This window comes from Cervus canadensis, chromosome 2 (assembly GCF_019320065.1).
Source record: "Cervus canadensis isolate Bull #8, Minnesota chromosome 2, ASM1932006v1, whole genome shotgun sequence".
Taxonomy (NCBI): Eukaryota; Metazoa; Chordata; class Mammalia; order Artiodactyla; family Cervidae; genus Cervus; species Cervus canadensis.
The window spans coordinates 6,391,220-6,418,619 of record NC_057387.1 but is presented as its reverse complement, the minus strand read 5'-3'; the positions used below and the strand labels follow the sequence as shown (position 1 = coordinate 6,418,619).

Here is a 27,400-nt window from a genome sequence, read left to right as displayed (position 1 = left end):
GAGGTGGTAGTAAACTCACGCCTTTAGTTTTAATAAGTGGGGTGTTCCCTCTGAGACACTGGCTACCAGAAATGCAGGCAGGGTTTTCTTTTCCTAGGTTTCCAGTGGTGAGGTGCCTCAACAGGAAAAAAGAGGAACTTTAGTGTCAGGTAGCCGTGGGTGAGGGGTTTCCCAGGTGGCGCAGTAAAAGAATCAGCCTGGTAATGCAGGAGACACGGGTTCGATCCCTAGGTGAGGAAGATCCTCTGCAGGAGGAAATGGCAACAGATTCCAGTGTTTGTCTGGGAAATTCCATGGACAGAGGAGCTTGACGGGCTACAGTTCATGGGGTCGCAAAGAGTCCGAGGCGACTGAGTATGCAGGCACGCACAACATGCGTGAGACCAGTTTATGAGGGGCCTGGAACAGTGAGGACTCCAAACTTGAACACCTCTCAACCTCCGGCGTCTCCTCCAAGCCTAATTCGATCCCGTCACTCCTAGGCCCTGCCCCCTCTAGGCCCGCCTCCTTCAGCCGGCAGGATTGGCTCTTCCCCTATTTCCGGCTTCTGGGACCTCCCTCCCCACCCCGCCCCAGGAGACGGCTTCCGGTGTCATGGCGGCTTGAGGTCCCGGCAGTCGGTGAGGCGGCTGCAGGCCCGTCCCTGCGGAGCCGCTGGTCCGGCGGGCGGGGATGTGACCGCAGTCCCTGCCGGCCTGCCCCGGGCGTCGAGTCAGCTCCGTGTCAGCCCCCTCAGTCCGCACCGATGGCGGGATCCGGCTGCGCGTGGGGCGCGGAGCCGCCGCGGTTTCTGGAAGCCTTCGGGCGGCTGTGGCAGGTACAGAGCCGCCTGGGTAGCGGCTCCTCGGCCTCGGTGTATCGGGTGCGTTGCTGCGGCACACCCGGCTCGCCCCCAGGAGCGCTGAAGCAGTTCCTACCGCCAGGAACCACCGGGGCTGCGGCCTCGGCCGCCGAGTATGGTTTCCGCAAAGAGAGGGCGGCGCTGGAGCAGTTGCAGGGGCACAGGAACATCGGTAATTGCCGCTGTCTCCCTTCTTGTCTTGCCCAGATCCCAGTTTTAGTGTGCTGTCTCTCAGCCTGGCGTTCCGTCTTCCGTCTTTTAGGCTGGAGAAGTGGGTCTCGCCCTGCACTCATCACCGGGTACAAGGCCGTTTCCCATCCCCCTTTCACTCTGCAGTACGGGGAAGATTGTCTGCTTTGCTCGTAGTAGATGCTCAGTAAATTCTGTTTTGCTTCAGTTCTCATTAGAGAATGTTGCACAGAGAATTATCTTCTCAGGTGAAAGGAGGTGTATCTTTAGTAGATTGTCATCTCTTGTACGGAAATTAAATATTTCTCGTACTTGTGACGTCAATACTAATAACTCGTATAGGTTGTTCTTGATACATATTTGGTATGGATTTGGGAGAAATGACTCCTAAATTTTACATAGGTGTTCGTATGGAAGTGTGAAAATTATACATGTGCACTTTATACTTTTAGCCAGGTAAGACCATGTTTCATCATTCAGATATTTAGAATGTAAGATATATAATGATTACTGGTGATTAATCTTCGAAAACAGTTTTCATTCTTATTATACCAACAGAGAGCTTATAATTAGTTATGGCTTTGGCTAATAAATGTCTTCCTGGCAAACATGATCCATATTTAATTTGAAGAGTGACCTCTTTAATACTACCATTGAAAGAAGAATTTCATAATACTAGTGTTGCTTTTTTTTTTTTCCTTTTCTTTTTCAAGGGTTGCTAAATGGTGTATATAACCTGGCTATTTAGGAGGGAATTTTTTTGGCCTAAGTACTTGATGAATCTCTACGAGATTGTTAAAACGTCATCTTGAATGTCTTAATCTCTGCTTTTAGTATTTAGATTATAGAGTGCTATTTTGGATCAGGAAAGGATCTTCAGTTTTGATTTTGCATGTTGTGACATTTACGTTAAGAATACTTAGTATTTGGATTTTTCTTCTGATCAGTTTTGCTTGGCACCCTAAGTGCATATTCACCCATCACTGAGTGCTTGGGAAACACAGTTTGAATTATTGTGTCATATTTAATATCTTTTAGTAGTAATCTGCTGCTGAAGGTCATCTCATCTTTTTTTGTTAAGATAAAATAACCGAGTTGCCCAAAAATCTTACTCATGGGAAAAATAAATTACAGTGGCTTGCTCATTAAAGCTATCCTTATCTAGACTACCCCAGATTTTTATCTACTTTAATAGTCACTTAGTCTGGTTTTTAAAGTGTTGTAATTAATTTCTTTTTCCAGTGACTTTGTATGGAGTCTTCACAATCCACTTCTCTCCAAATGTGCCATCACGCTGTCTGTTGCTTGAACTCCTGGATGTCAGTGTTTCGGAATTGCTTTTATATTCCAGCCACCAGGGTTGCTCCATGTGGATGATACAGCATTGTGCCAGAGATGTTCTAGAGGCTCTTGCCTTTCTTCATCATGAGGGTTATGTCCATGCAGACCTCAAGCCACGTAACATACTGTGGAGTGCCGAGAATGAATGTTTTAAACTCATTGACTTTGGACTTAGCTTCAAAGAAGGCAATCAGGTAAGACATACTTTCTCTCTCCAGCCCCTCAATGGTCTAAAACAAATATTTTTAAATAACAGAGGTGATTTAGTAGAGACTTAAGAGATATTTGGGGCTTCCCTGATGGCTCAGACGGTAGAACATCTGCCTGCAATGCAGATGACCCAGGTTTGATTCCTGGGTCAGGAAGATCCCCTGGAGAAGGGAATGGCTTCCCACTTCAGCATTCTTGTCTGGAGAATTCCATGCACAGAGGAGGCTGGCAGGCTATAGTTCACGGGGTCTCAAAGAGGCGGACATGACTGAGTGTCTAACACACGTTTGAGTCAGGTAGGAGAGAGCTAGTACAAGAGGGCTCTGAAATTATTAAAAGTACTTTACATAGAACACTTTATTTTTCTTTGAGCGTTTGGTTAATTGTTGAATTACTATTACTGATGTCTTCAGTGATGGAAGAACTCATGTGACAGTTCTGGCAAATGGTCCATTCGCCATAGTTTATCTGCTCTTTGCAGAGTGTCCTTATTTATCAGCAGTGCCTCACAGGCAAGAGAATATCTAAAGAAATGAGCAGTTGTATGGAAAATGTACAGCTTGCCTTCGAGAACTATCTAGTCAATGAACCAAAGAATTATGATCCCCAAGGACTAAAAATTCTGGCATTCAGTTTGACATTGGCTTATCACACATTCTGAGAGGTAAATACACTGTAGAGATGGATGGAAGGTGGGCAGTTTTTGGTTGGTTATAATACTTACTCATTTTCTTTAGGATGTAAAGTATATTCAGACAGACGGGTATCGGGCTCCTGAAGCAGAACTGCAGAATTGCTTGGCCCAGGCTGGCCTGCAGAGTGATACAGAATGTACCTCAGCTGTTGATCTGTGGAGCCTAGGAATCATTTTACTGGAAATGTTCTCAGGAATGAAATTGAAACATACAGTCAGATCTCAGGAATGGAAGGTAAACTGAACCAGTGTTTCGCTTTCAGGTCCTTAATCCCACTGTAAGAGTACTCAATTCATAATGATTTTTGTTGAGGACTCTGATTGCTTTATCTCCTCCATATTCTCCTTACTGTTACCTTTAATGCTACTCCTCAGTCCCATAGCTACAGATGCGCTAGGGAGCATTGCATGCTCACTGTTTTTAGCTGGGGCCTGGCATGTTATAAGTGCTTAATAAAGTGTTTGAATGAATGCCTTTTCCTGAGGAAGCAAAAGTGGTTTGTTTTACAAAACAAAATTGTAACAAAAACATGTTAACAAAATGTTAACAAAATGTTAACAAAATGTTAACAAAATTGTTAACAAAAACAAAAGTAATTGTATTACATTCTAAAACATTACTAATACAGTAGTATTCTGTGAGGATTGTTAGAATGGATTTTGGTTATTCTTTTATGCGTGAAAACCTGGAGGCACGAATACGTAAAACCACTAGCTCAAGGTCATACAACTGGATGTTCTGGACCAAATTCTGTCCCTAGTAGTCAGAAGTTCAGTGTTCTGTCCATAGTTCCACACTGCTACCTATTTGTGCTCTATTTGTAAACTATCCTGAGAAAGTGACTGCTGCTTATAACATTGTTTGCTTGGGAACATGGGTTCTAAGTTCCAGCTAACATAGGAATTTACTTTTTGTATATTTGTGAGTTAAGAATTAACTGCAGTATGTTTTCAAACATATTGGGGCTTGAATGTTGTGATGGTATCAGTCCCTTTTAGGCTAAGTGTTTGAAAAGCAATACAGTGTTTAGGGATTACTGATTTTGATATGAAGGAAGTATTTTTTTGAGCATATAATACATAGTGTGTGTGGCTGTTATACAGAGTTTTATTTCTCTTAAACCCCTAGTCATCTATATCTGGTGAAATAGTTGTTAGAAGGAATACTTTAATAGCCTAGTAATTGTACCTTACTTTTGGCAAAAAAAAAAAAAAAATGCTGCCATGGGAGTAAAACCATTATTACTCTTTGTCATTAGTACCTGCAAACAGTCCAGTGTACTTTGGGGGTACTTTCTCTAGTGCTTATACAGATAAACACATCAATTTCCTGCATTAGGTTTGACTAACTTTGAATTCTTCAGACTTTTTCTGCTTAGGACAGGGCCAGGTAGAATTAGATCACATTCAGTGATCTAGTTAATTATTAAATTAGGCATTTAATTTTTTTTCTTTTTTGGTGAAATTTAGAGGCTGATGTGTATTAAAGCAGTCCCCCCTATTTGCCCCTAGGTAAAAGTATCATTCTATATTTTATCACTTTCCTTGGAGGCACAATTACCAAATATGAGCTTAGGCTCTGAAGTTAAATCTCTAGGGTTTATATCTTCCCTTCACCTCTAAGTTAGTTATTTAGTTTACTAAATTACGGTTTACTAAACTGTAGTTTACTTTCAGTAAAATGATGATAAGAGTGTTGAAATGATATCTAATTCTTAGCATAGTGTGTGACCTGTGCTAAGTATTGATATTTGGTGATGATGATAAATTGAGTATTTTTACTCATGTACACACTTCCATAGCACTCCTAGGGAAAATGTTTTGTTTCACAAGGATTTAAGGTATGAATAATGTGACAGATGCAATTTTTAAATTCTGCCCTGGTTTCTCCTTGATGGTTTATTTCCATCTGAAAACCAGTTGAGGACTCATCATGAGGACACTCTGAGTCACCTAGCACACATTTATTTTCTCAGTTTGCATTAAATCACATTTCTGTGTGGTTGCCTTGGTATTTGTTTCTTTATTTATTCACCTAGTAAATGTTCACACAGGGTTAGATACTGAGAATAGAGAAGAAATGTTCCTCGTCCCTAGAAGTTTTATAATAATGTATGTAATCTCCTTCATTAAGATTATAAACTTTCAGAAGAGAGTGTTTTCTGTTGTATTTAACTTACCAAACTGTTAAGTGCTGTGTGCCTAGTACTCAACAAATAAGGACTGAATTGAATAACCAAAGAAGGACTTTTTTGTCTTTTTAGGCAAATAGTTCTGCTATTATTGATCACATATTTGCCAGTAAAGCAGTGGTGAATGCCGCAATTCCAGCCTATCACCTAAGAGACCTTATCAAAAGGTACATTACATGTACTTTAAACTTGCTTTTTTTCCTGGTTGAATTTATATTATTTTCTGGTTTGCTTAATCATGTAGAGGTTTTGCTTCCTTAGAATTAAAAATCTTTAGATATTCTATACAGACTGGTTTCTAATAAGAAACAAAGTAGTCAAGTCATTTTAGTAAATTTATTTTCAAAAGAGTGTTCTTGGCAAGTACCAGGTATTAGGCTCTTACTTCGCGCTGTTCAGTGGAAGATGGGTGACGAGTCACTGTATGTTGGGCCTTCTGTAACTCTGGCAGTTCTGTAAATGATGGGGAATAGGTGTTTAAAGAGTCTTTACTAACTAAAGACCAAGTTTACTTTGGAATGCCAAAATAATGTTTCATGTAAAGTAATTATATATTATACTTTAAATAATTACCATTGAAAACTCTGGGGGACAGATAGAGTGTTTTGCTTTCACCCACTTCCCTTAGTGGTAACATCTTAAAAATCTGAGTACAATGTCAAGACTAGGAAATTGATATTAGAGTCCATGGAACTCAGATCTCATCAGTTATACTTGCACATATTTGTGTGTGTGTGTGTGTGTGTGTGTGTGTTTTTACAAATTATAGTAGTTTTAAGTAGCTGCTAGTAGCTGATTGATACTAGGTATTGCATGTTGCATTTTACTTTGAAAAGAGGCAGTGTAAAATTATATAATGGATTCTAGGATAGAAGTCAAATTATATAATGGATTCTAAGATAGACTCAGAAGTCCAAGTTCTAGCATTGACTTTGTTATTTAGCTTGAGAGTTTTTTTGTTTTTAATGATAACTTTATTCTTTTTCTTTCTGCAACTAATACTAGATTTGGAAGCTATAAAAAATCATGATGAGAAAAAAATTATAAGCTCATTTTCTAGTGTTAGCACTTTGCTGTATTTTCAGTATTTTCCTTCGTATTTTGTTGTGTATGCATGCAAATTATTCACACCTTTTTTTTTTTAGAATAAAACATAAATACTGAAAAAAAATGCATAGCCTAGTGAATACTTAGGAATATTATTGTATCTACCATTTAGGTTGAGAAATAGAACTTTACCAGCTACTCTAGAAGTCCTCTGTGTACTCCATCCCAATTGCAAGCCCCTTCTTCGTCCCTAAAAGAACCACTGCCCTGATTTCATTGTTATTACTTCCTTGTTTTTATTATAGTTCTGTTACCTAAGTTTGCATCCCTAAACACTATAGTTTATTTATTTATTTTTTTGGATTTTATTTTCTTTTTTCTTTTTTCATTTATTTTTATTAGTTGGAGGCTAATTAACACTATAGTATAATGTTGCTGTTCTATTAAGAATCCCTTTTAAGTTTCATTTACTCTAAAAGGTCCCTTTCCATCTCCTACCCGCCTTTTCCCTTGTTTATTTGTTGAACAACCTGGATTGCTGACTCAGTATAGTTGTCCACAGTCTGAATTTTACAGATGGTGTTATTGTAGTATAGTTTAACATATTGCACTATTTTCTGTAAATTGGTAGTTGTATATATGGTACTGTGTGTTTTTAGGTTAGCACATAACGTGGCTATCTCCATTTGATGTGTTAACAGCTATTAATACTCAATGCTCAGATCCATTACTTTGTTAGGAGTTGTAGAACAGTGATGTTCTTAGTCTCCTCGTTTAGTTAACTAAAGATGAAATAAATGCTTGGTTCTCTTAATTGGCTTGTTTTCATAATGAATTGATTCCCTATCATCTTTCAAAGTGGATCGTTTCCTTTTTGAAAGGTCAAAATATCATTATTAACTGATGAATCTAAATATATTTGGTGTATTTCAGTCTGTTCCAGTTCTTATACTAATTGAAGCTGAAATTATCTCATCTTTGATAAACTTGAGGCTCTGCAGGTTAGCTTTGGCATACCTTATTATCTTTAATAGCTTCATCACTATCTGGTGTGATAAGATGTTTCCAGTTCAAAGTATGCATTTCCTGCTCCAGACCTGGAAGTAGCCGTTTCTCCAAGAAGCCTGGTTTCTTTTAGTAGGAGGTAGTGTTTTAAAACCACAGTCTGGGATGTGAGGCGATCTGGTTGTGACATCTGTCACCCGTTCAGCTAAACTGGCTGACTGGGCAGCTGTCTCCTCCCTCCCTCCCAGCTCCATGTGCGGCCCTCCCGGAGCTGTGCGCTCGTGCGAAGGGGATGACCATCCCCGATAGAGGAGAACTGGTCTTTGGTCAAGGGTGTTCGAGTAGCTGTGCTCTTTGCTAGAACCTCCAAGTAAAAGGCACTCAGTCATGTTCGACTCTTTGCGACCCCCATGGACTATACAGTCCGTGGAATTCTCCAGGCCAGAATACTGGGTAGCCGTTCCCTTCTCCAGGGGATTGTCCCAACCCAGGGATCGAACTCAGATCTCCTGCATTGCAGGTGGATTCTTTACAAGCTGAGCCACAAGGGAAGCCCAAACAAGCTCAAAACCACAGTCTGGGTATTAAGAATACTCATTGCTATTGGGGTGATCATTGTTTCTAGGCCTGTTAAGTGGGTGGTGTTTTTACTTCTGTTTTATGTCTCTTTTCTTTTATGTCAAGAATTATGGTTCTTAAGGACAAAGAGAATGCCAGATTAGAATATTTCATTATTACTCATTTGCTTTATTCCACATTACACTAAAACAGTCTCAATAATAGTGCTATAGTAAGATTACTGAAAACAGTTGCTTTTGCATATGCTCTTCCTATTCTCCCCTTTGAAAAATAGTTGTAACCTTGTTGTCAGATTATATGGCTATTACATGCTATGCACTCTTTATTTTTCAAATGCTCTCATTTAGTCTTAGTTCTGTGTGTAACTAGATATTTAATATTCATCACTGGTGCTTGTATTCTAATCATTTTAGTCTACCGAAGCTTGTTCTTTTGATCGTAGGGTTAATATTCTCTGAGCTCTTGCTTATTAACAATAGTTAAACTGTGTTACTACACTTGAAAGTCTGTTTATCTGTTTATAAAAATCCTTGGCAGACATTTTTCTTGAGCATTTTAAACATATTACAGTTGATCGTTGAACAGCATGGGTTTGAACTACGTGACTCCGTAGTTCCGTTCAAACACAGACTTTGTTACTACATGATGTGCAGTTGGTTGAATCCGCGGTGCAGAACTGTGGATACAGAGAAACTGGATATGGAGGGCCAGCTGTAAATTAAATCGATTTTCAGCTGGGGAGAGGGTGTGCTCCTAACCTGAAGTTGTTCAGGAGTCAACTGTAGTCCATTTTCTTTTAGCAAACAGTGTTGCTGTTGAAAGCAGAGTGCCAATGACACTTTGTTTTTAAGTAATTTGGTCTTTTGGTCTAAATGCCATGAGAATTTCATGTTTTTGTTAAAAGTCTAGTGATTTTACCAGAATAATACATTTTGATTGCTCTGGGTCTGAATTCTCAGGAAATATGTAGTTTTAGATCTTTTTGTTTGTTTTATGAAAGTATTCTTAAGTTATAGTCCTTAGTGTTTGTTCCATTACTTTGCTTTTTTTTCTTTGAAGCACTCCCATTCTATATGCATTATTAATAGATTTTCTCTAACTATTCAGTATTACCACTCTCTTGAATAGTTTTTTATTTATTTCTTTTTGATTTATTATTATTTCTTTTTGATTTAACAATTTTTTCTCCTTTCTGCCTTCTGTTTATCTTTAGGACATCATCTTTTGTTTTTATTCATCCTTATGTTACTTCTAGCTTAAGCTTAGTTTATGAAATGATTTTTTTCCTTTTATTCCTAATTCTTTCCTGAGTTTTGTTACCTGATTTTTGGTATTTTCTAATTTTGATTTATGTTACTCTTTAGTATCTTATATCTTTGTAAAAAATACTTTGGGCTCATTTTCAGATGGTTGGTTACAGTGTTCCTCTGTGTTGTGGTTATGTCTTTCTTGCATGCATTTGCTGTCTGAGGGCAGGTTATTTTGTAGTCTTCTTTCCTTGTTTAGGAACTTTGTTGTAATACTTTGTGTGTGGCTCATTTTTATGTGAAATTCATTTTCCTAAAATTAGAGACAAAGATGTAGCTTTTCTAACTGTACACAGCTCCTCCTCCTGTTTTTTTGTGTGTCTTTTTTTTCTTGAGATCCTGTGGGCTCTTCCCGTTCCCTACTTTTTCCTGATATCTTTGTCTCTTTCTTGCTCAGTTTTTATTTACCCCATCAGTGTGGGTTCTCTTCCCGAGATTTCTTTTCTCTGCGGGACTCTGCCCTAGAAGGCAGCTTCAGCTGATGGTTTTGAGAGGTTCTAGTGTCTAGATTACTTCAGCCCCGTCAAATCTTACAGAGGACCCCTTGCATTCATTTGGAATGTATAATAACCCCTTGATTAGTTTAAAGTGCTTTTCTCAAGTTGGTTTTTTTGTGCTTTCCAGTGAATACCTGTTTTGGGGGATTATTTTTTTCTCTGGGTCATCAGATTAACTGTTGTTTCTCTCTGCTTCCTTCTGCATAGAAGCCCATCTGGTGCAAGTCTTATTGCTATTGATGGTTTGTCCCTAGCTACTTGGATTTTGTTGTCTAGTGAGGTTACTTACTTTTGTTAGAGATGTTGTCCATAAATTTTTTTATTTTGCTATCAAGTTGCTTTATTATTAGGAGGCTTTAACAAGACAAAAGTCATCTCACCTCTTTTTTTTTTTTTTTTAATTCAGTTACCATAATCTGTGTCTAGCTTTTTTTCAGTTAGTGTTACAGGATGTGGATCATTTTCCCATGTTGTGTTTATTAATCAAAAACATTTTAAATTAAAATATAGTATTATGTCTTCAGTTTAGTTCAGTTCAGTCGCTTAGTTGTGTCCGACTATTTGCGACCCCGTGAACTGTAGCACGCCAGGCCTCCCTGTCCATCGCCAACTCCCAGAGTTTACTCAAACTCATGTCTATCGAGTCGGTGATGCCATCCAGCATCTCATCCTCTGTCGTCCCCTTCTCCTCCTGCCCCTAATCCCTCCCAGCATCAGGGTCTTTTCCAATGAGTCAACTCTTCGCATGAGGTGGCCAAAGTATTGGAGTTTCAGCTTCAGCATCAGTCCTTCCAATGAACATCCAGGACTGATCTCCTTTAGGATGGACTGGTTGGATCTTCTTGCTGTCCAAGGGACTCTCAAAAGTCTTCTCCAACACCACAGTTTAAAAGCATCAGTTCTTCGGCATTCAGCATTCTTCATAGTCCAACTCTCACATCCATACATGACCACTGGAAAAACCATAGCCTTGACTAGATGGACCTTTGTTGACAAAGTAATGTCTCTGCTTTTTAATATGCTATCTAGGTTGGTCATAACTTTCCTTCCAAGGAGTAAGCGTCTTTTAATTTCATGGCTACAGTCACCATCTGCAGTGATTTTGGAGCCCTAAAAAATAAAGTCTGACACTGTTTCCACTGTTTCTCCATCTATGTGCCATGAATTGATGGGACCAGATGCCATGATCATATGGCATGTTGAGCTTTAAGCCAACTTTTTCACTCTCCTCTTTCACTTTCATCAAGAGGCTTTTTAGTTCCTCTTCACTTTCTGCCGTAAAGGTGGTGTCATCTGCATATCTGAGGTTATTGATATTTCTCCTGACAATCTTGATTCCAGCTTGTACTTCTTCCAGCCCAGCGTTTCTCATGATGTACTCTGCATATCAGTTAAATAAGCAGGGTGACAACATAGAGCCTTGACGTACTCCTTTTCCTATTTGGAACCAGTCTTGTTCCATGTCCAGTTCTAACTGTTGCTTCCTGACCTGCATGTAGGTTTCTCCAGAGAGAGGTCAGGTGGTCTGGTATTCCCATCTCTTTCAGAATTTTCCACAGTTTATTGTGATCTACACAGTCAAAGGCTTTGGCATAGTCAGTAAAGCAGAAATAGATGTTTTTCTGGAACTCTCTTGCTTTTTCGATGATCCAGTGGATGTTGGCAATTCTTCTTCCAGTGGATGTTGTGGTTTTTCTGCCTTATGTCTTAGGTATATATAATAATTTATTGAACTGTTTACTCATAAGTGGCATTTATATTTTTTGTAGTTGAATGATTCAGAAAGTCATGCTAATATAATTAATGTTGTGCTGAATATTTAGATGTTTTTATTTTCTTTATTGGTTATATTTTCAAAAGATTTGATGTACAGATACCTATTTTTGTGTTTTAGCATGCTTCATGATGATCCAAGCAGAAGAATTCCTGCTGAAATGGCATTGTGCAGCCCATTCTTTAGCATTCCTTTTGGTAAGTTGTATACATCTTTATTTTTTCTTGGTTATTTTATAATCAAGTAAGATATCAACTAATTTATATTCCCAAGCTCCTTTGCCTAATATTCATCAGTTTATTTGGAGGAGTTAGCATTTAACCGTGTTGTAATGAATTTAACAGCCCCTCATATTGAAGATTTGGTGATGCTTCCTACGCCAGTGCTGAGACTGCTGAATGTGCTGGACGATGATTATCTTGAGAATGAAGAAGAATATGAAGGTCAGTGCTTCCTAAATTTTATTTTAATGTGTCTTTCCTGTGTAGAATAGACATACCATTTCATAGCTTTCTCATATTTTGCTAGTTTATATAGTGAGGATATTGAGCTGTATGATCTCTGAAGTACACTTACTTTTGATGCCTGCTGCAGATTTAATGTGTCCCCCACCATTTTCCTATGAGAAAGCTCTAAGCCCCAATATTGGAGCTTTAGGAGGTAATAGGGTTAGATTAGGTCATGAAGCTGAGGCCCTTCTGATGGAACTAGTGGCCTTTGAAACAGAATAGACAGAGCAGTCTTTCTCTTTGTTCTCTTTCTCTGCCCATGTGAGTATACAGCAGGAAGGCAGCTGTCTACACCCAGGCACCAAATTTATCTGCACCTTGATGTTTGAATTCCAGCCTTCAGAACTATGAGAAACAAGTGATTGTTGTTTAAGCCACTTAGTGTGTGGCATTTTGTTAGAGCAGTCCAGGCAGACTGGAACAATTCCTCAGATCCTTTTACATCTGGTAAACCTTTACTAAATACAAAAAGAAGATTATCTTTCCCAGCAACTTCTTTCTTTCTGTCTGTGCTATTCCTGCCCTATGCTTTCACTTCTTTTTAGCTCTTATTTATTTATTTTACTTTTAACAGTTCATTCACTCAAAACATGTTTACTGAGTATGCACTTACCACCATGGATTTATTTCCTGTCTTTAGTGTAATAGGGGAGACAGTTATATAAACAATTACAAGTATATAAACAGTTATATAAATTTGAAGGTTATAATAAAGTACTGAGGCAGAAAGGAGGGCTATTTAACTCAGTCGGAGTGATGCATGAATGGGCATCTCTACAGACATGCAATATCTGAGTTCTGTTAGTAATTGAAGTTGCTTGACTAAAAGTTGAGGGGTTGAGCTAAAAGTAGCTCAGAGACACAGAAATGAGAGAAAGTGTGGCATATTCAGAGAACAGCAAATTGTTTGGGATGGCTGTATCTTAGGATATTGGGGAACAGTCAGTTAAAGCTAAAAAGGTAGCCAGAATACAGATATCTAGTAGACTTGTTTGATATGTTTAAGAATTTGGACTTTAATCTCAGAGATAGTAACACTGGAATATAAATTACACAAAAGAACTTTGTATCGGGGTAGAATAGTTCCTGGCTTCTGATAACTATTCAATAAATATTTGTCCATTGTAAAATGCAATAAAGAGCCGTTAAAATTTAAACTAGGAGAGTGTTATAGTCAAACTTGGGTTTAATAAGAGCATTCTGGAAGCAGAGTGGTGAATGGACTAAAAAGCAGGACCAAACTTAAAAAGATCAATTGTGCGCATGCTAAGTTGCTTCAGTCGTGTCTGACTCTTTGCAACTCTGTGGACTTCAGCCCTCCAGGCTCCTCTGTTCATGGGATTCTCCAGGCAGGAGTACTGGAGTGGGTTGCCATTTCCTCTTCCAGGGGATCTTCCCGACCCAGGGATTGAACCCAGGTCTCCTAGGTCTTCTGTGTCTCCTGCATTGGCAGGTGCGTTCTTTACCACTTCCCCCACTTGGGAAGTCCAGAAATATCAGTTGCTTAGTGCTGAACATTTTCTTTGTGGAAAATTAAACCATTACTGATGGAGCTAATTTTACCACACTGTTTCTTGTGAGGGTAAATCATTTTATGTCCCTCAGTTTTATATAGTTACCTAACAAATGAAACAAACCTGATTTCTTTGAGTCTGTGACAGTAGTAGGAATCTCCAATCTATACTTTTTAGGATGCCTTTTTATCTGGAAGAATAGTCTTACCCTCATCATTATTTTGGAATTCCCAGGTGGCTCAGTTGTGAAGCATCCGCCTGCAATGCAGGAGTGAAGTGAATGGACTCTTGCGTGTCTGACTCTTTGCGACCCCATGGACTATACAATCCATGGAATTCTCCAGCTCAGAATACTGGAGTGGGTGAAATGAAGTGAAGTCACTCAGTCGTGTCCGACTCTTTGTGACCCCATGGACTGTAGCCTACCAGGCTCCTCCATCCATGGGATTTTCCAGGCAAGAATACTGGAGTGGGTAGCCTTTCTCTTCTCCAGGGGATCTTCCCACCCCAGGGATCAAACCCAGGTCTCCCGCATTGCAGGCAGATTCTTTACCAGCTGAGCCACAAGGGAAGCCTGGAAAGGGGACGCTGTGGCTGCATGGGCCAAGAAATGAACCTGGGCCTCCCTTGTGGCAGGCGAGAATTCTACCACTGAACCACCCATGCGCAATTCAGGAAATGTGGGTTCAGTTCCTACTCTGGGAAGATTCCCTAGAGAAGGAAATGGCAACCCACTCCAGTATTCTTGCCTGGGAAGTCCCAGGGACAGAGGAGCCTGGCGGGCTGCAGTCCATAGAGTTGCAAAAGAGTTGGATACCACTTGGCAATTAAACAACAACAGCATTGTTTTAATTAGGTCATTATGGTACAGTAGTTCTAAATAATCTCTTGACATCTATTTCAAATTATTAAGTCTTTTTTAAGTGTCTACCTACTGTATTTAATTCTGTCTCCTAATAATTTTGATTGCTATAAAATTCAAGCGTGGACTTTCTTGAGTAAACCTTAGGATAGAGTGTATCTGTTCTTTTCTGTGTATCTTGCTGTCTAACACCTTTTTTCCTACTTCGAAATACATTAAGCATTTAAATGCTCAAATGTTAATTTAAACATTTAATGGCATTTAAACATTTAAATATTTAAATGCTATTATATCTTACTATTTAAGAGTCTTACATGAACTAAAGTGCAGCAGACTTTTTAGTACCATTAAATACCTTTGTTAGTTCTGATTAGCAAGGTCATCTTCAAATTACAGTAGTTTTAGGTAAGTTTGCCTTGCTGGAAATATATATGTTAGGACAGCTGTCTTATAATCTTGATGGTAGTGGGGAAGAAGTTAGATTCAAACCTTCCAGTGAGACCAAAATAAATTGCAAGTTTTGTATATGTTAGAGTATTAAAACAAGGAAGAAGGGAGAGGGTAAGGAGGGAAGGAAAAAGGGCAGGCAGGCAGGAGCGGGTAAAGGAAAAAAAAATTAGCTAAAAAATCATAGGAGATTAAAAAATATATATATATTCCTGGAGTGGAGAAGGTACAGTGTGCACTAGTGTGCCCAGAATTCAAAATTATAATTCAACAAATTTTACCTTGACGTAACCACCATAGACAAAATATTTACAGTTCCTACCACAGAAAGAACCCTTATAAAGCAAGCCAAGAGATACTGTGTAAAGGACACAAACAATTTATATGAAAGGATGTGCAACATATCTCACACACATTTCATTCTCATTTGTTGAAATATTAATACTGTACTCTGATATCTTTGTCACTTGTCACATCGACAGTGAAGATGTGGGTGAGGTATAGGAAAGCATATTCTCGTATGTCACCAGAGAGAGTATAGGTTGGTGAACCTATATGAAAAGCAAATTGGTAACTCTAGCAATTACACGTTCATATTAATTTTGACCTAGCAGTTCCATTTCTAGAAAGTTAATTTGTAAGTACACAAGTGAAATGAGATGTATATACAAGTTTATCTATTACAGTATTATTTATAATGACAAGCAATTTGGGCATAATTTAATTATTCATCAGTAGGACACATTAGAGAATTTATCAATCTTTTATAGAGTGAAATATTAAGTCACCATAAAAATAAATGAGAAAATTTTGTGTAATGATATTGAAAGGTCTAAAAATGTAGTTTTAAAAAAGAGTGGAACTTTTTATTTAAAACATATATGATTATGTTTGCTTGTGTAAGCTTATAAAGTTTTTGGAAGGTTACAGAAGAAACTGATAATGCTTATTGTCTTCAGGGAGGGGAACAGGATGACATTTTGGAAAGTTGCAAGAAAACTTTTCATTTGGATTTCAAATTATTTGACTGTATTAACCAAAACAGATTTAAAATATAAAAAGAAAATTATTAAATGCATTAAATTTATATTATTCTTAAGCATAATTTTAAAAGTTAGAGAAAATGACTTCATTACCTAGATATGGATTCTTGAATTCTTGAATTTAAAATCTGAAAATAATGAATGCTTGCAAATTACATCAAAGTGATTACTGCTGTATTTATTAATAATCAGATGTTGTAGAAGATGTAAAAGAGGAATGTCAAAAATATGGACCAGTGGTATCTCTGCTTGTTCCAAAAGAAAATCCGGGCAGAGGACAAGTAAGTGAATATTTTTCATAATTTGAAAATGATTCAGTGGTTTTTAAAATCCTGTACAAAATGTTTTAATTTTATAGAAAGATACACACAAAATGTTGCTAGAAATTAAGAATTTGCATTATCACAGTTTTTACTTTTTTGTACTGCTTTCTTTTTCCAAAAGTTCTATAATATGCATGTACTTTTTATCAGTTAAAAAAATTTTTTCTTAAGTGTTAATCTACTTTTAAGCCATTATACACAGCCAGCTGAATCATATGCTAATTTAGGTCAGGGTCAGCTACAGAAATATTTGGCCCAGTTTTTTCTAATTAAGTACAGTTGGAAAACCATTTAGGTTAGGTTCTGATTGTAATAGAATTATCAGTGATAATTTAAACAAGGAAAATGTACTGGACTGAGAATCCTGAAAGCTGAGTTCAAGTTTCAACTTGGCTTGTTTTGTGAGGAACCTTAGTTTTTTCATCTATAGAATATATAAGCTAAAAGTATGATCACAGTTTCTGAAGAAAACTCTGTGATCCTAAATTAAGTCTTTCTTGTATCTGTAGGTTTTGTTTTTTTTTTCCAGAAAATAGAATATAGTTTTATTCTATTTCTTAATCTTAACATCACTGACATTTGAGCTGGATAATTCTTTGTTTGGGGAGCTGTCAGGTACATTATAGGATGTGTAACATCATCCTTGGCCTGTGCTCACTGGATTGGTCTCTTTCCACCCTCCTCCTCAGTCGTGACACCAGGAATGTCTCTCTAGCCAGTGCCACATGTCCCCTGGTGAAATCACCTCTGGTTGTGGATTTTGTCTTTCATGGTTAAACATTAGGAAAATTCTTGGCAACTGAAAAAAAGTGAAAGAAATTTCACTCTCCTCTTAGTGAAAAGTTATTATTGCCAGTCTAGTAATAACAGCATTTACCTCGTTCAGTGTCAGGAGCATACTAATAACTGCATCCTTGCTGTTTGTTTATTCAACCATATTTGTTGAGCGTAACAGGTGGGATACAACTCTGAAAGAAGCAGACAGAACAATGTATAGTGATAAGTGCTGTGGAGGAAAAGAGATGGTAGAAGAGATATAGAGAGTGCTATGGAGGGGTGGAGTGCAGTTTTAAATAAGCAGGTGAGGAAGAACATAATGGATTACACTTGAGTCAAAATTTGAAGGAGGTAAGGAAGAGAATTCTAGCAGAGAGAACAGCAAATTTCAAGCCCCTGAGTATGCCTGGTAGGTTTGAGGAGGGCAGTGTGGCTATGCAAAGTGAGAAGAATGGAGAATAATGGGAGATTAGCTCAAGGAAGTATGGGAGTATAGGACAGATAAAGGAATGAGAAGGAAGGGTGTTGGAAGATTTTTGAATTAAGGATTAACATGATCTGACTGAATCTGAGTGGCAAGATAGAGAAACCGGAAAAGTCTTTTCAGGGGAGAAGTATCCATCTTTTAAGATGATAGGAAAAAAATAAGTATGACCAAAAAGAGTAACAGCAGCGTGGTGCAGCTGAAGTGTGCTGGGCCTGTGACCGAAGGTGGACGGAGCAAAACCATCCTCTGCTGTCAGCGCAGTTTTGGGCTTCCCTGGTGGCTCAGCTGGTAAAGAATCCACCTGCAGTGCAGGAGACCTGGGTTCCATCCCTCAGTTGGTAAGATCCCCTGGAGAAGGGAATGACTACCCACTCCAGTATTCTGGCCTGGAGGATTCACCCCTACACATTCCATGGGGTTGCAGAGTCCAACATGGCTGAGCAACTTTCACTTTCATGAGCAAAATGACATTGGGTTTATCAGTGCCGAAGAATTGATGCTTTTGAACTGTGGTGATGAAGAAGACTGAGAGTCCCTTGGATCTCACGGAAATCCAACCAGTCCATCCTAAAGGAGATCAGTCCTGAGTATTCCTTGGAAGGACTGGTACTGAAGGTGAAACTCCCAATATTTTGGCCATCTGATGTGAAGAACTGACTCATTGGAAAGGACCCTGATGCTGGGAAAGATTGAAGGGAGGAGGAGAAGGGGATGACAGGGGATGAGATGGTTGGATGGCATCATTGACTTGATGGACATGAGTTTGAGTAAGCTCTGGGAGTTGGTGATGGACAGGGAAGCCTGGCATGCTGCAGTCCATGGGGTCACAGAGTCGGACACGACTGAGCAACTGAACTGAGCTGACATGACTGAGCGAAAGAAATAAGTTTCTTTATCAACAAAAGAAATAAGCTTCTAAGTGGAAAGTGAATGCAACTTTTGATAAATTCTTAAAATCACAGATTTAACGTCTTTCAGTTATTGAAGATGTTGCCTAGTTGGTAAAGTCAGCATGAATTTTTCAGTTCAAAATAACATGTTAATTTTTTAAGGAATATTCAAAAAATACTGGAATATAGATTATGCTTCTTACAATTATAAACAGTAGTCAAGATTAAAATGATAGAACTCTAATGTAATTAATTACATAATAAGTTATAAAATGTGTTTCCTCTATTTATTTTACAGTGATATAATGTGTAAAACTGTAGGTTATCCATGAAGCAAGAAGTAAGATAGGAAGCATTGTATTTCTTGTATAAGTGCATGTCTACTCATTTATTGAACTTTGGTCTCAATAGATTTTGGAGTAATTACTAATCAATTTAAAAAATCAAAAAGAACTTCATATTCTCATTGGACATCATTTAATCTTCCTTTTATATTTAATGAAAAAGTATTTATTGCTAGAAACTACAGCTAAACACATCGGTTTTGGGAAGAAAAAGAGATATAAAATATCAACTATATCTAAGATGAGTAAAATGGGCATCAATTTTTAGCATTGGATGGTCTCAAACTTTTTCTTTTAAGAGCAATGCATAGCTTAAAATGTCATAGAATGGAAGAGGCAGAATCAGTTCTACATGTCCATTTTACAATATTAATGAATTCAGAACATGCCATCACAGGCCAAAATATCCTAGGTCTAATTGTCACAGTTTATCCTTAACAGAAATATTTGCATGACCAATCATAGGCAGAAATATTTGCATGACCAATGCAGGCAGAGTCCATTAAAAAAAGAAAAAGTATTGGATTTGAAGTTGTTTCTTTTTATGTCCTGGAAGTTTTTATGCCCTTTGGAAATACTTTGATTTTTCAGCTAGGAAAAGGGTTCCTAAGAGAGGGGAAGTGAAAAGGGATAACCTGCCTGAACTTATAGGTAGGTCCACTTTTAGGAAAAGGTGCAAATGACAGTTAGGAATCTGGAGATTGATGTCTGTCTCCCCTCGCATCCACCTTGAAAGTCTCTTGAGTGTCCTAGAGTGCTGGCACCTCAGTGTGAAGAATGTTGATGGAACAAAGGGGGCATCCGACTGAGGTGGGAGAGGCAGTTCTTCCCCTGGTTCACACACTTACACAGTAACTGAGGGTCAGTCAGTTCACTCGCTTATAACTTTTGCTTTAGATTGTCATAGTAAATTAAATTAGACTAATAAATTAAGCTATTTCATCTACCTAGGAAAGGAAATTACCTAGTTTTAAATTTCTTCCTTACTATAGTTATGGCTTCTACAAATCTTTGAGGCACTGTTGAAATGTAGTTGTTCTCTGGGCTGTTCGACCCTGTCTTCAGCAAGTGTTTAGCACTGTTCCACATACTTTTATAAACTTGGCAAAAGGATGTATGTTTTGATGGAACTTTTTTCAGAATTGAACTGAGTTCTAAGTATTCTAAACTTGGCTGGTCCGTGGACCAGCAGCTTTAGCATCTCCTGAAATCTGGTTTAGAAATGAAGAGACTCAGGCCCCACCTTAGATCTACCAAAGCAAAATCTGCATTGTAACAAGGTCACTAAGTGATATACACACACGTGCACACGCGTGCGTGCACACACACACATGTGCAAAGTTGGAGAAGCACTGTTCTGAAACAGTTTTGATGAAAATGAAGTTACTTTGTTTTGTCTGTTCTCTTACAGGTCTTTGTTGAGTATGCCAATGCTGGTGATTCCAAAGCTGCTCAGAAATTACTGACTGGAAGGATGTTTGATGGAAAGTTTGTTGTGGCTACATTTTACCCACTGAGTGCCTACAAGAGGGGATATCTGTATCAAACTTTGCTTTAATCAGTAACCTGAGGACTGTTTCCTGTTTCTCCTCTTCCATTTCCTGGGTTATTCTACATCTGAATGCAGGAGTACCCCCCTTATCATTTTAAGGGAATACTTTGTATATTTATTCAATCCTACTAATGTGCAGCCATTGCGCAAACAGTGACTGCATTGCAGACATTTGGCTCTGAGTAGGACAAGACCTCTTAGCTGTACATTGAGGGGTTTTAGAGCATCCACGGGGCATCTTTTTTTGTGCAGTAGGGCAAGTGCTGCTCTTCAGTATGTAACTTAAAAAGATATCAACTATTTCATGTGATCATGAAGCAGGGACGAATACTATCCTGTCATAGGAATATTAACAAATTTGTTAGCGTTGGTGACATCACTTACAGATTATTCCTTTATGTTGTCAGATGGTTCTTCCTTATTGATATCCGTAGTTGGCACTGGATGCTGTCAGTAATTTTAAGTAATTGTCAAGCAGCAGTTCCCTACTGTGTTCTTAACACTGAGTTACGATTTTTTTTAAAGGAGTACTGTAGTACTGAATATTCCTTTAAAGAAACTGCGGTGAGCCTATCTCTATATTTTTTTTTTTAATTAAGGCTTTTAAATAGAAAGCTGATGCTTGATCTTGCACAATTTTTATGTCTAGTATGTATGCTTGAGTGAGTGTGCAGGTATGAAAGGTTAGAGAATATTTGAGTAGCATTCTTTATAGTGTGAATCTTGTGGGTTAATACAGTCTATGCCCATCTCTTCCCTACCTGTTTAATGTCTATAAGATTTAGGATACAGGTTTTTTGGGAGTTGGTGTGTCTGAAAGAATGAAATGAGAAAATAGTCCATTCCTGAGAGGCCCAGAACACACAAGTCTAGACTGGATTACATTGAAACTCTCTTAAAGTGAGAAAACTCTTGTAAGAGTTTTGGTACACATAGATTGCCCCATCTTTCAGGGTCTGCTTTAGACCCTGCATTAGCTCATCTGTTTTATACTGACTCTTCTAGGATCATTATAAGATTTCTCAAGATAGAGTTCTGCCTACTATGATGGAAAATTTATGTTGGTTAAAAAGAAAGAATGAATTGTTCAGTGAAAGGAAAAGAAAAAAAATAGGTGAAGGGTGCATAATCAAGGATTCTTTATTTCTTCCTTTTTCTCTCATCTCCCTCCCACACCTTCTTTTCCTCTTCCCCCATTCTTTACCTCTATCCTAAGCTGAAGAGAAGTTAGAGGAAAGCATCCTAGTTGGTCAGGTGGTCTGACTTTTGACTGCAAGGAAGTTAAGAAAGGTGTAGCTATAATAAGGTGGAAGTAGAAAGAAAGAAAAACTCATGAAGAATTCTTAAAAGGATTCATAGCAATCTAACGTGACCCCAAATAGAGGCTACTAGTATTCCTAAGTTCATGGGCACAGATTGATTACATGGTTTTAGGAATGATAATCAATGGATTCCTCTCATGTTACAGTAGATTGTCTTCAGAGGTTTAAATCTTAGGAAATCTTTATAAAGCACTGATTATACAAAAAAAGTTATATACAGGTTATGAGTTTTTGTTTTCTTAACTAAAGGAAAAATTTATTTATTTATTTATTTTCCTAAGGAAAACACTTTTATATCTTTCCCTGCTGGAAGGCTCCTCGTAGAGGTTTTCCCTGTGGGTGCCATGCAGGTTATTGAGAGCCCAATTAAGAATTTATGTCTTAGAGGATGAATTATTTTACCCTGTTCACACAGTTACTATTTGATATTTTAGTTAATCATAGTTACCTAATTCTTCAAAACTCTCTTTAATATTTATTATGAAGCCAAATTTGGTATAAGGAGGACAAATAATGAATTGCCAAAAGACCTTGTGGCCTGGTGCCCAAGGGAAATTTGTATAAGTAACTTCTAATATGTGCCCTTAGAAGGAAGAGCTATTCTTTTTCATTTTGGCCCTTTCAGAGGTTTATTAGCTGGTTTGGTTTCAGGTAAAAATTCAAGAGAGTATTGTGGAGACCTAAGCTTTCCTAAAACATAAATATTTGTATGGGTAGCAGCTTCTATGATGATTAAAAACACCAGGTCCTTCCATACATACTGATGAACACAGTGCAAATAAGTTCTTTTTAAGGGCAAGTATTTTAGGTTAGCACATACACCTTTCTCATTTCCCTTCCCCACCACCACCAAAAAGAAAAGTCCTTACAAGTAAACTGCAGGTGGGCTTCTAAGCGTAGTGCTGCAGTGTGCTGCTAGCATCTTCATGCTGAATTTCACAGCATTCTTTGATCGTCTTATTGTTGATGAGTATACATCATGAGTATATGGAGTGTTTAACACTGTAGAATTTTATTACAGCAGATGCTAACTAGATTTTAAGTGTGCTGAGGGAATAACTGATGAGCCTAAGTAATCATGCATTGAATTAAATGTTTCATATTTAAGCCACAAAATTGAAAAAAGATGCCTCCTTTGATTTAAATTGTTATTTTATAGCTCTTAGCCCATTACTACCAAAGATGACATTTGCAGATTTTTCTCCCTCTTCTAATATTATGAGAAGTTTAATCTTGTTAACTTTTTTAAACCTGAACCAAATATTAAAAGATGCAGTTTTCATCATCCTTTAGGATGAAATATATACACAGAGATTTTGATTCCTTGAAGTTTTAAAAACAAATTTTCTTTTGGAGAGGTAGGGTAAATATACGAAGGTTCATGTTCACGTAACCCCTACCAGTTTGGGAAAATTTTATCTCAGGTAATTTTTCTTTCCCTGAATTAATATCTGTGCTTCCTTCCCTCTTGCCTTCAAGTTTCTTCCTTATTGTCCCATGATGTTGTCCTGGTACATTTTTGTCCCAGAAAAGGCATGTAAATTGATTATTCTGTAGGAAATCTTTGGTTCTTTGGAAACATATTTGGAGGAGGTGGCTAGTTGGCCACTTTCAAAACTTTAATGCTGTATTTAGAGAAGAATAAATGGGATTGGGTGCCTCAGTAAAAGATAGCACTAGCTAAAAGAAACTATTTGCTGCATTTTAAAGGCATAATAACAAAATGAGCCTCTTGCAATAAGAGATTGATTGCATTTATTATTACTGGATGTCTTCCCTGTCTTGTGGCCATGAGTATAGCACATCTTTAGAAAAAAAATTCTCTGCTATGCCTTGGGCCACTACTATGGCTGCTTTTAGAACAAAACCACAAATACAGTTTTTCTCATCCTTCTCCCTGTTTTCATTGAGACAGGTATTGCCTTCTTTTTAAAGGTACTCTGGCTGCTAAATAAAAGAGTGCTGAGCTATGTTAAATTAGCCTTTTAAAAAAAAATCTGAATTATTATTTAACTTCTCTTCTAGAATCATGTTACTTGTACTTATATTTTAACCTTTGAGCAAATTTATTATAAGGGATGCTGCCAGAAAGAGTGCTGCCATGTAAAGGAAGTTGAAGAGAAACTATGGGCATAATGTTTGTTTCTGTCTTAGTACACTGGGCTTTCACCCTGGTAAGGGAATCAGTTACCTTTCTGGAATAAATTATAGTCAGAGTTACAGTACTCAAATGCTGTTTTAGGACTCATTTGAGTTATTTCTCAAATGCAGGTAACTGACATTTTGGCATCCTTTTCTTAGACTTTTGTCCTAACCTTATAAAATTAGGCCTAGCTTACATAATTTCTGCTACTAGTTATACTTGGCAGTGTGACATGTTATTTTTTATAATTTAATGAAAATCAGCACCATAGTAACTGATGGTAATTATACTGACATAGTTACTGGGTGAGGGGGTGGGGGAGACACTCAGTAACCACGTGTTTTACCTGGACTTTCATGCGAGGGTACGTGCCAGGTGGCTTTATTCAGATTAGGGTGCAGATGGAAGCGCATCATGACTTTTAGTCTGGTGGATGTGTAGACAGTCAGAGATTTAAGCAAGTGCCTTGTGTTTCCTGGAAAATACTAAACTCATTTGGGTGAAACCTTCCCAGATGATAGTAGTTACTGCTCCTTTCCCTTCCCCTGGAATAACTTCTGGTTTGAGTAATGTAGTATAAAATTCCCAACATTTCTTTGGTTTTTCTTTTTTTTTTGGTATGTGTGAAACTGTTCATATTTGTTTTTTTTTTTTTTTCCCCAGTATTACATATAATGGAAAGCCAGAGTCGTCTAGCAGAATCTAATTCTTCCTTGGATGTAGTTCCATTTTTAATATTACGTTCCTTCTTCAAATCTTACTACTCTAGCTCTCTGATAAAATTTATTTCTTGTTAATTGTGGTCACAATACAGACCAAACTTTGGTCACAGCTCAAAAGAATTTCCATTTCTTAAGGTGCTCAATAAATCACCTTTACTTTTGAGATGTTAGCCTTTTCAGGTTAGTATCACTTCCTAGCTTTCTCAGTGAATAAAAGAATGTTGAATCTCTGTGAAATGGAATTCATCTGAGCCTCTTGTGGTATATATTTGGGTAAGTTACATTTTCTTAGTGTTAGAGGAGTATGATTGTTTTTGTTTTTGAAGTACCCCAAATGTTAGAGAGTTTATTCTGTTTTAGATTAGCGTCTTCTCTGACACCACAGGATATATCATGTTTGTTATCCAGTGTTTTTCACTGCTTTTTAAATTCACACAGTGATTGACCAGTAGATTTACACAGTGATTGACAAGTACTTGTGGACATTTAAGAAGGTAAATAGTTTTAACTGCTGCAATTCTGGACTTTTATAGGAGAAATAGGCTGTAAAAGAAATACCTGTAAACCAGAGAGCATTTAGAAAATTGTCTATGGGTGGTCATGAAGGTGATCTTCAGGATATGAGATACACAGTTTACATAACCTTTGTTCTCCTGATGTGAAGTTTGTATTCATTTTCCTACAACTCAGCACTTTTGTTGTCCGTTACACTATTTAGAAGGATTGTTTTATTTGCTTTATTTGTGCTTTTCAGAGAGTTGTCATAATCATGGCAGTTACATTTGTGGCACTATCAATGCCAAAATTCATGGGAAATTTATCAAATGATTGCAAGCTATTTCCCATTAAATAGAGTAACTGTCGCAGTATCCTAGAGGAAACTGAGAGCTTTTTTGAAAGTCATATATGTTTTATGATTAGCTTTGTGGTCAGAGAGAACAGAGCATTCTGTCTTGTTTTGCCTTATGTGACCATTGATCCATGTGACTGTTGATCCTTGTTGTGAAGTAAAAGAGCTTATTTTGTTATACTACTTTGTATAATGAAAATAAGTCACATTCTGAAGAAAAAACCCCAAACTGGAATTGTCAAAATTTTTATTCCTATTTGCAAAACTCTTAGGTAATAACATCAGAGCTATTTCTTATCATAAACTCTTGATTGTCAGCAAGAGAATTGTATGTAGTCGGTTCTGTCCCAGTTGGAATTCCCTTCCCTTTCTAAACTCTCTCCTTAATAGTATTCATGATGTCAGAATAGTGAGTGTGTAAAAGAAAATGTAATGAGGTGTTCTGTATCACACATCCAAAATCATGTATTTATGGACTCAAAATCTTTTCACTTATTTGAATTATCTGTAGCTATATTATTTTATTACCATGGGTTGTCAGAAATCTACCAGATTTAAGAGTAAAGAAGAGAAAAGTAATATAAACAGATGAGGGGAAGAAAACGGCTTCCTTTTTCAGGTATTATTAATTGTTCATATAGTTTATGACCTAAAAATGATATTTATTTTTAAAAATCCAAGTTTGGTACCTGTGACATAGAAACATTGCCTTTTCTATACATTCCTCATCATTGTTTCCCTGGAAAATTATTTTAAGAGTGTATGAGACCAGATTAAATATCCATATTCAGTTTGGTCAAATTTTTAAAAATAAATATTTAAATGAGACTCTATCTTTTGTGTATTTGGCATACATCAACACTTATGCAAATCAAGGGTCAGAAAGAAACGGGATTCGCCATCTCTGTGTTTGCCTTTGCACATTGGGTGCGGTGGGTGACATAGTATGCACTAGCTGCAGTGTTGTAGCATCTTACGAAAGTAAGTAGTGTTAAGTACAATATCGAAAAGGTTAAGATGCATCTCGGTGGAATATTTACTTTGCAGAGTATAAAGCTGTCATATCTCTTTCCAGCAGAATTTAACTCCTTCATTCTTTTCTTTTTTTTTTTTTTGAAAAAAAATCATAAATAATTTAACATTCCTTTATATCCTCCTAACTGTCAAATCTGGGGTAGAACAGATTTTTTCCCCCCAAAGGACTCCATCTTTGTTCTTTTGTTCACTCTTTGAAATCCAGTTATGATCAACAGATTTTGATAATTTATGGCTTCCTGTATCGGCACTGGAGTGGTTGGTTGTGAATATTAAAACCTACTGCTGTTTTCCCTCAATAACATGTAATAGCTGTGTTTTTGCTTAGAAGGTATGGTTAGAAAAATGTGAATGATCACTTAAACCAAAGCCAGTTATAAGGAGTATTCTCTCCTGTTGGTTTACCTTCACCTCAGAACTACAAGAACATTACAGTACACAATAGCTGTCTATAGCATTTGTACCCGTTGTTTCAGGAGTTTATTGGTCTTGGCATTTCTTGGCACAATGGCTCTCTGTTCTTGGTGATGTCTTATTTTTTTGTGATTTTTTTTTTTTTAATAACTGAGTGGGACTATAAATGTAGATGTGTATCAGTACCAAGAAATTCTTTTCTCAAATCTCTGTATTTCTGATTTCTATTCAAGTCTTTTAAACATGTTTTTTCTTGCTGAGTAGCAAAGAACTTTTATTTTCCACTTTCCTATATGCTAAAAATGTATGGACACAGCATTTCAATTAACTGAATTGCATATAGTTTTTTTGCTGAAAACTCTATCTGTAAACACAATTGCCTTGTTCAGTTTTGTTGTAAACTGACTTACCATAAGATGCACTGTTGATATGCTTTTTGATGTGTGTTTGTTTGATAAGGGTGATAAAATAAAGCTTAAAAACAAATGAA

General features: G+C 37.4%; 1 protein-coding gene across 1 annotated transcript; it reads left to right on the top strand.

Moving 5' to 3' along the window:
* The first annotated feature begins 566 nt into the window (after positions 1–566).
* On the top strand, positions 567–27,400 carry UHMK1 (U2AF homology motif kinase 1). Its single transcript, XM_043450793.1, has 8 exons — positions 567–1,013; positions 2,273–2,565; positions 3,319–3,510; positions 5,540–5,634; positions 11,797–11,873; positions 12,021–12,119; positions 16,244–16,332; positions 20,284–27,400. Exons 1-8 carry the CDS (start codon positions 746–748, stop codon positions 20,428–20,430), a joined length of 1,260 nt encoding a protein of 419 aa, XP_043306728.1. The 5' UTR covers positions 567–745; the 3' UTR covers positions 20,431–27,400.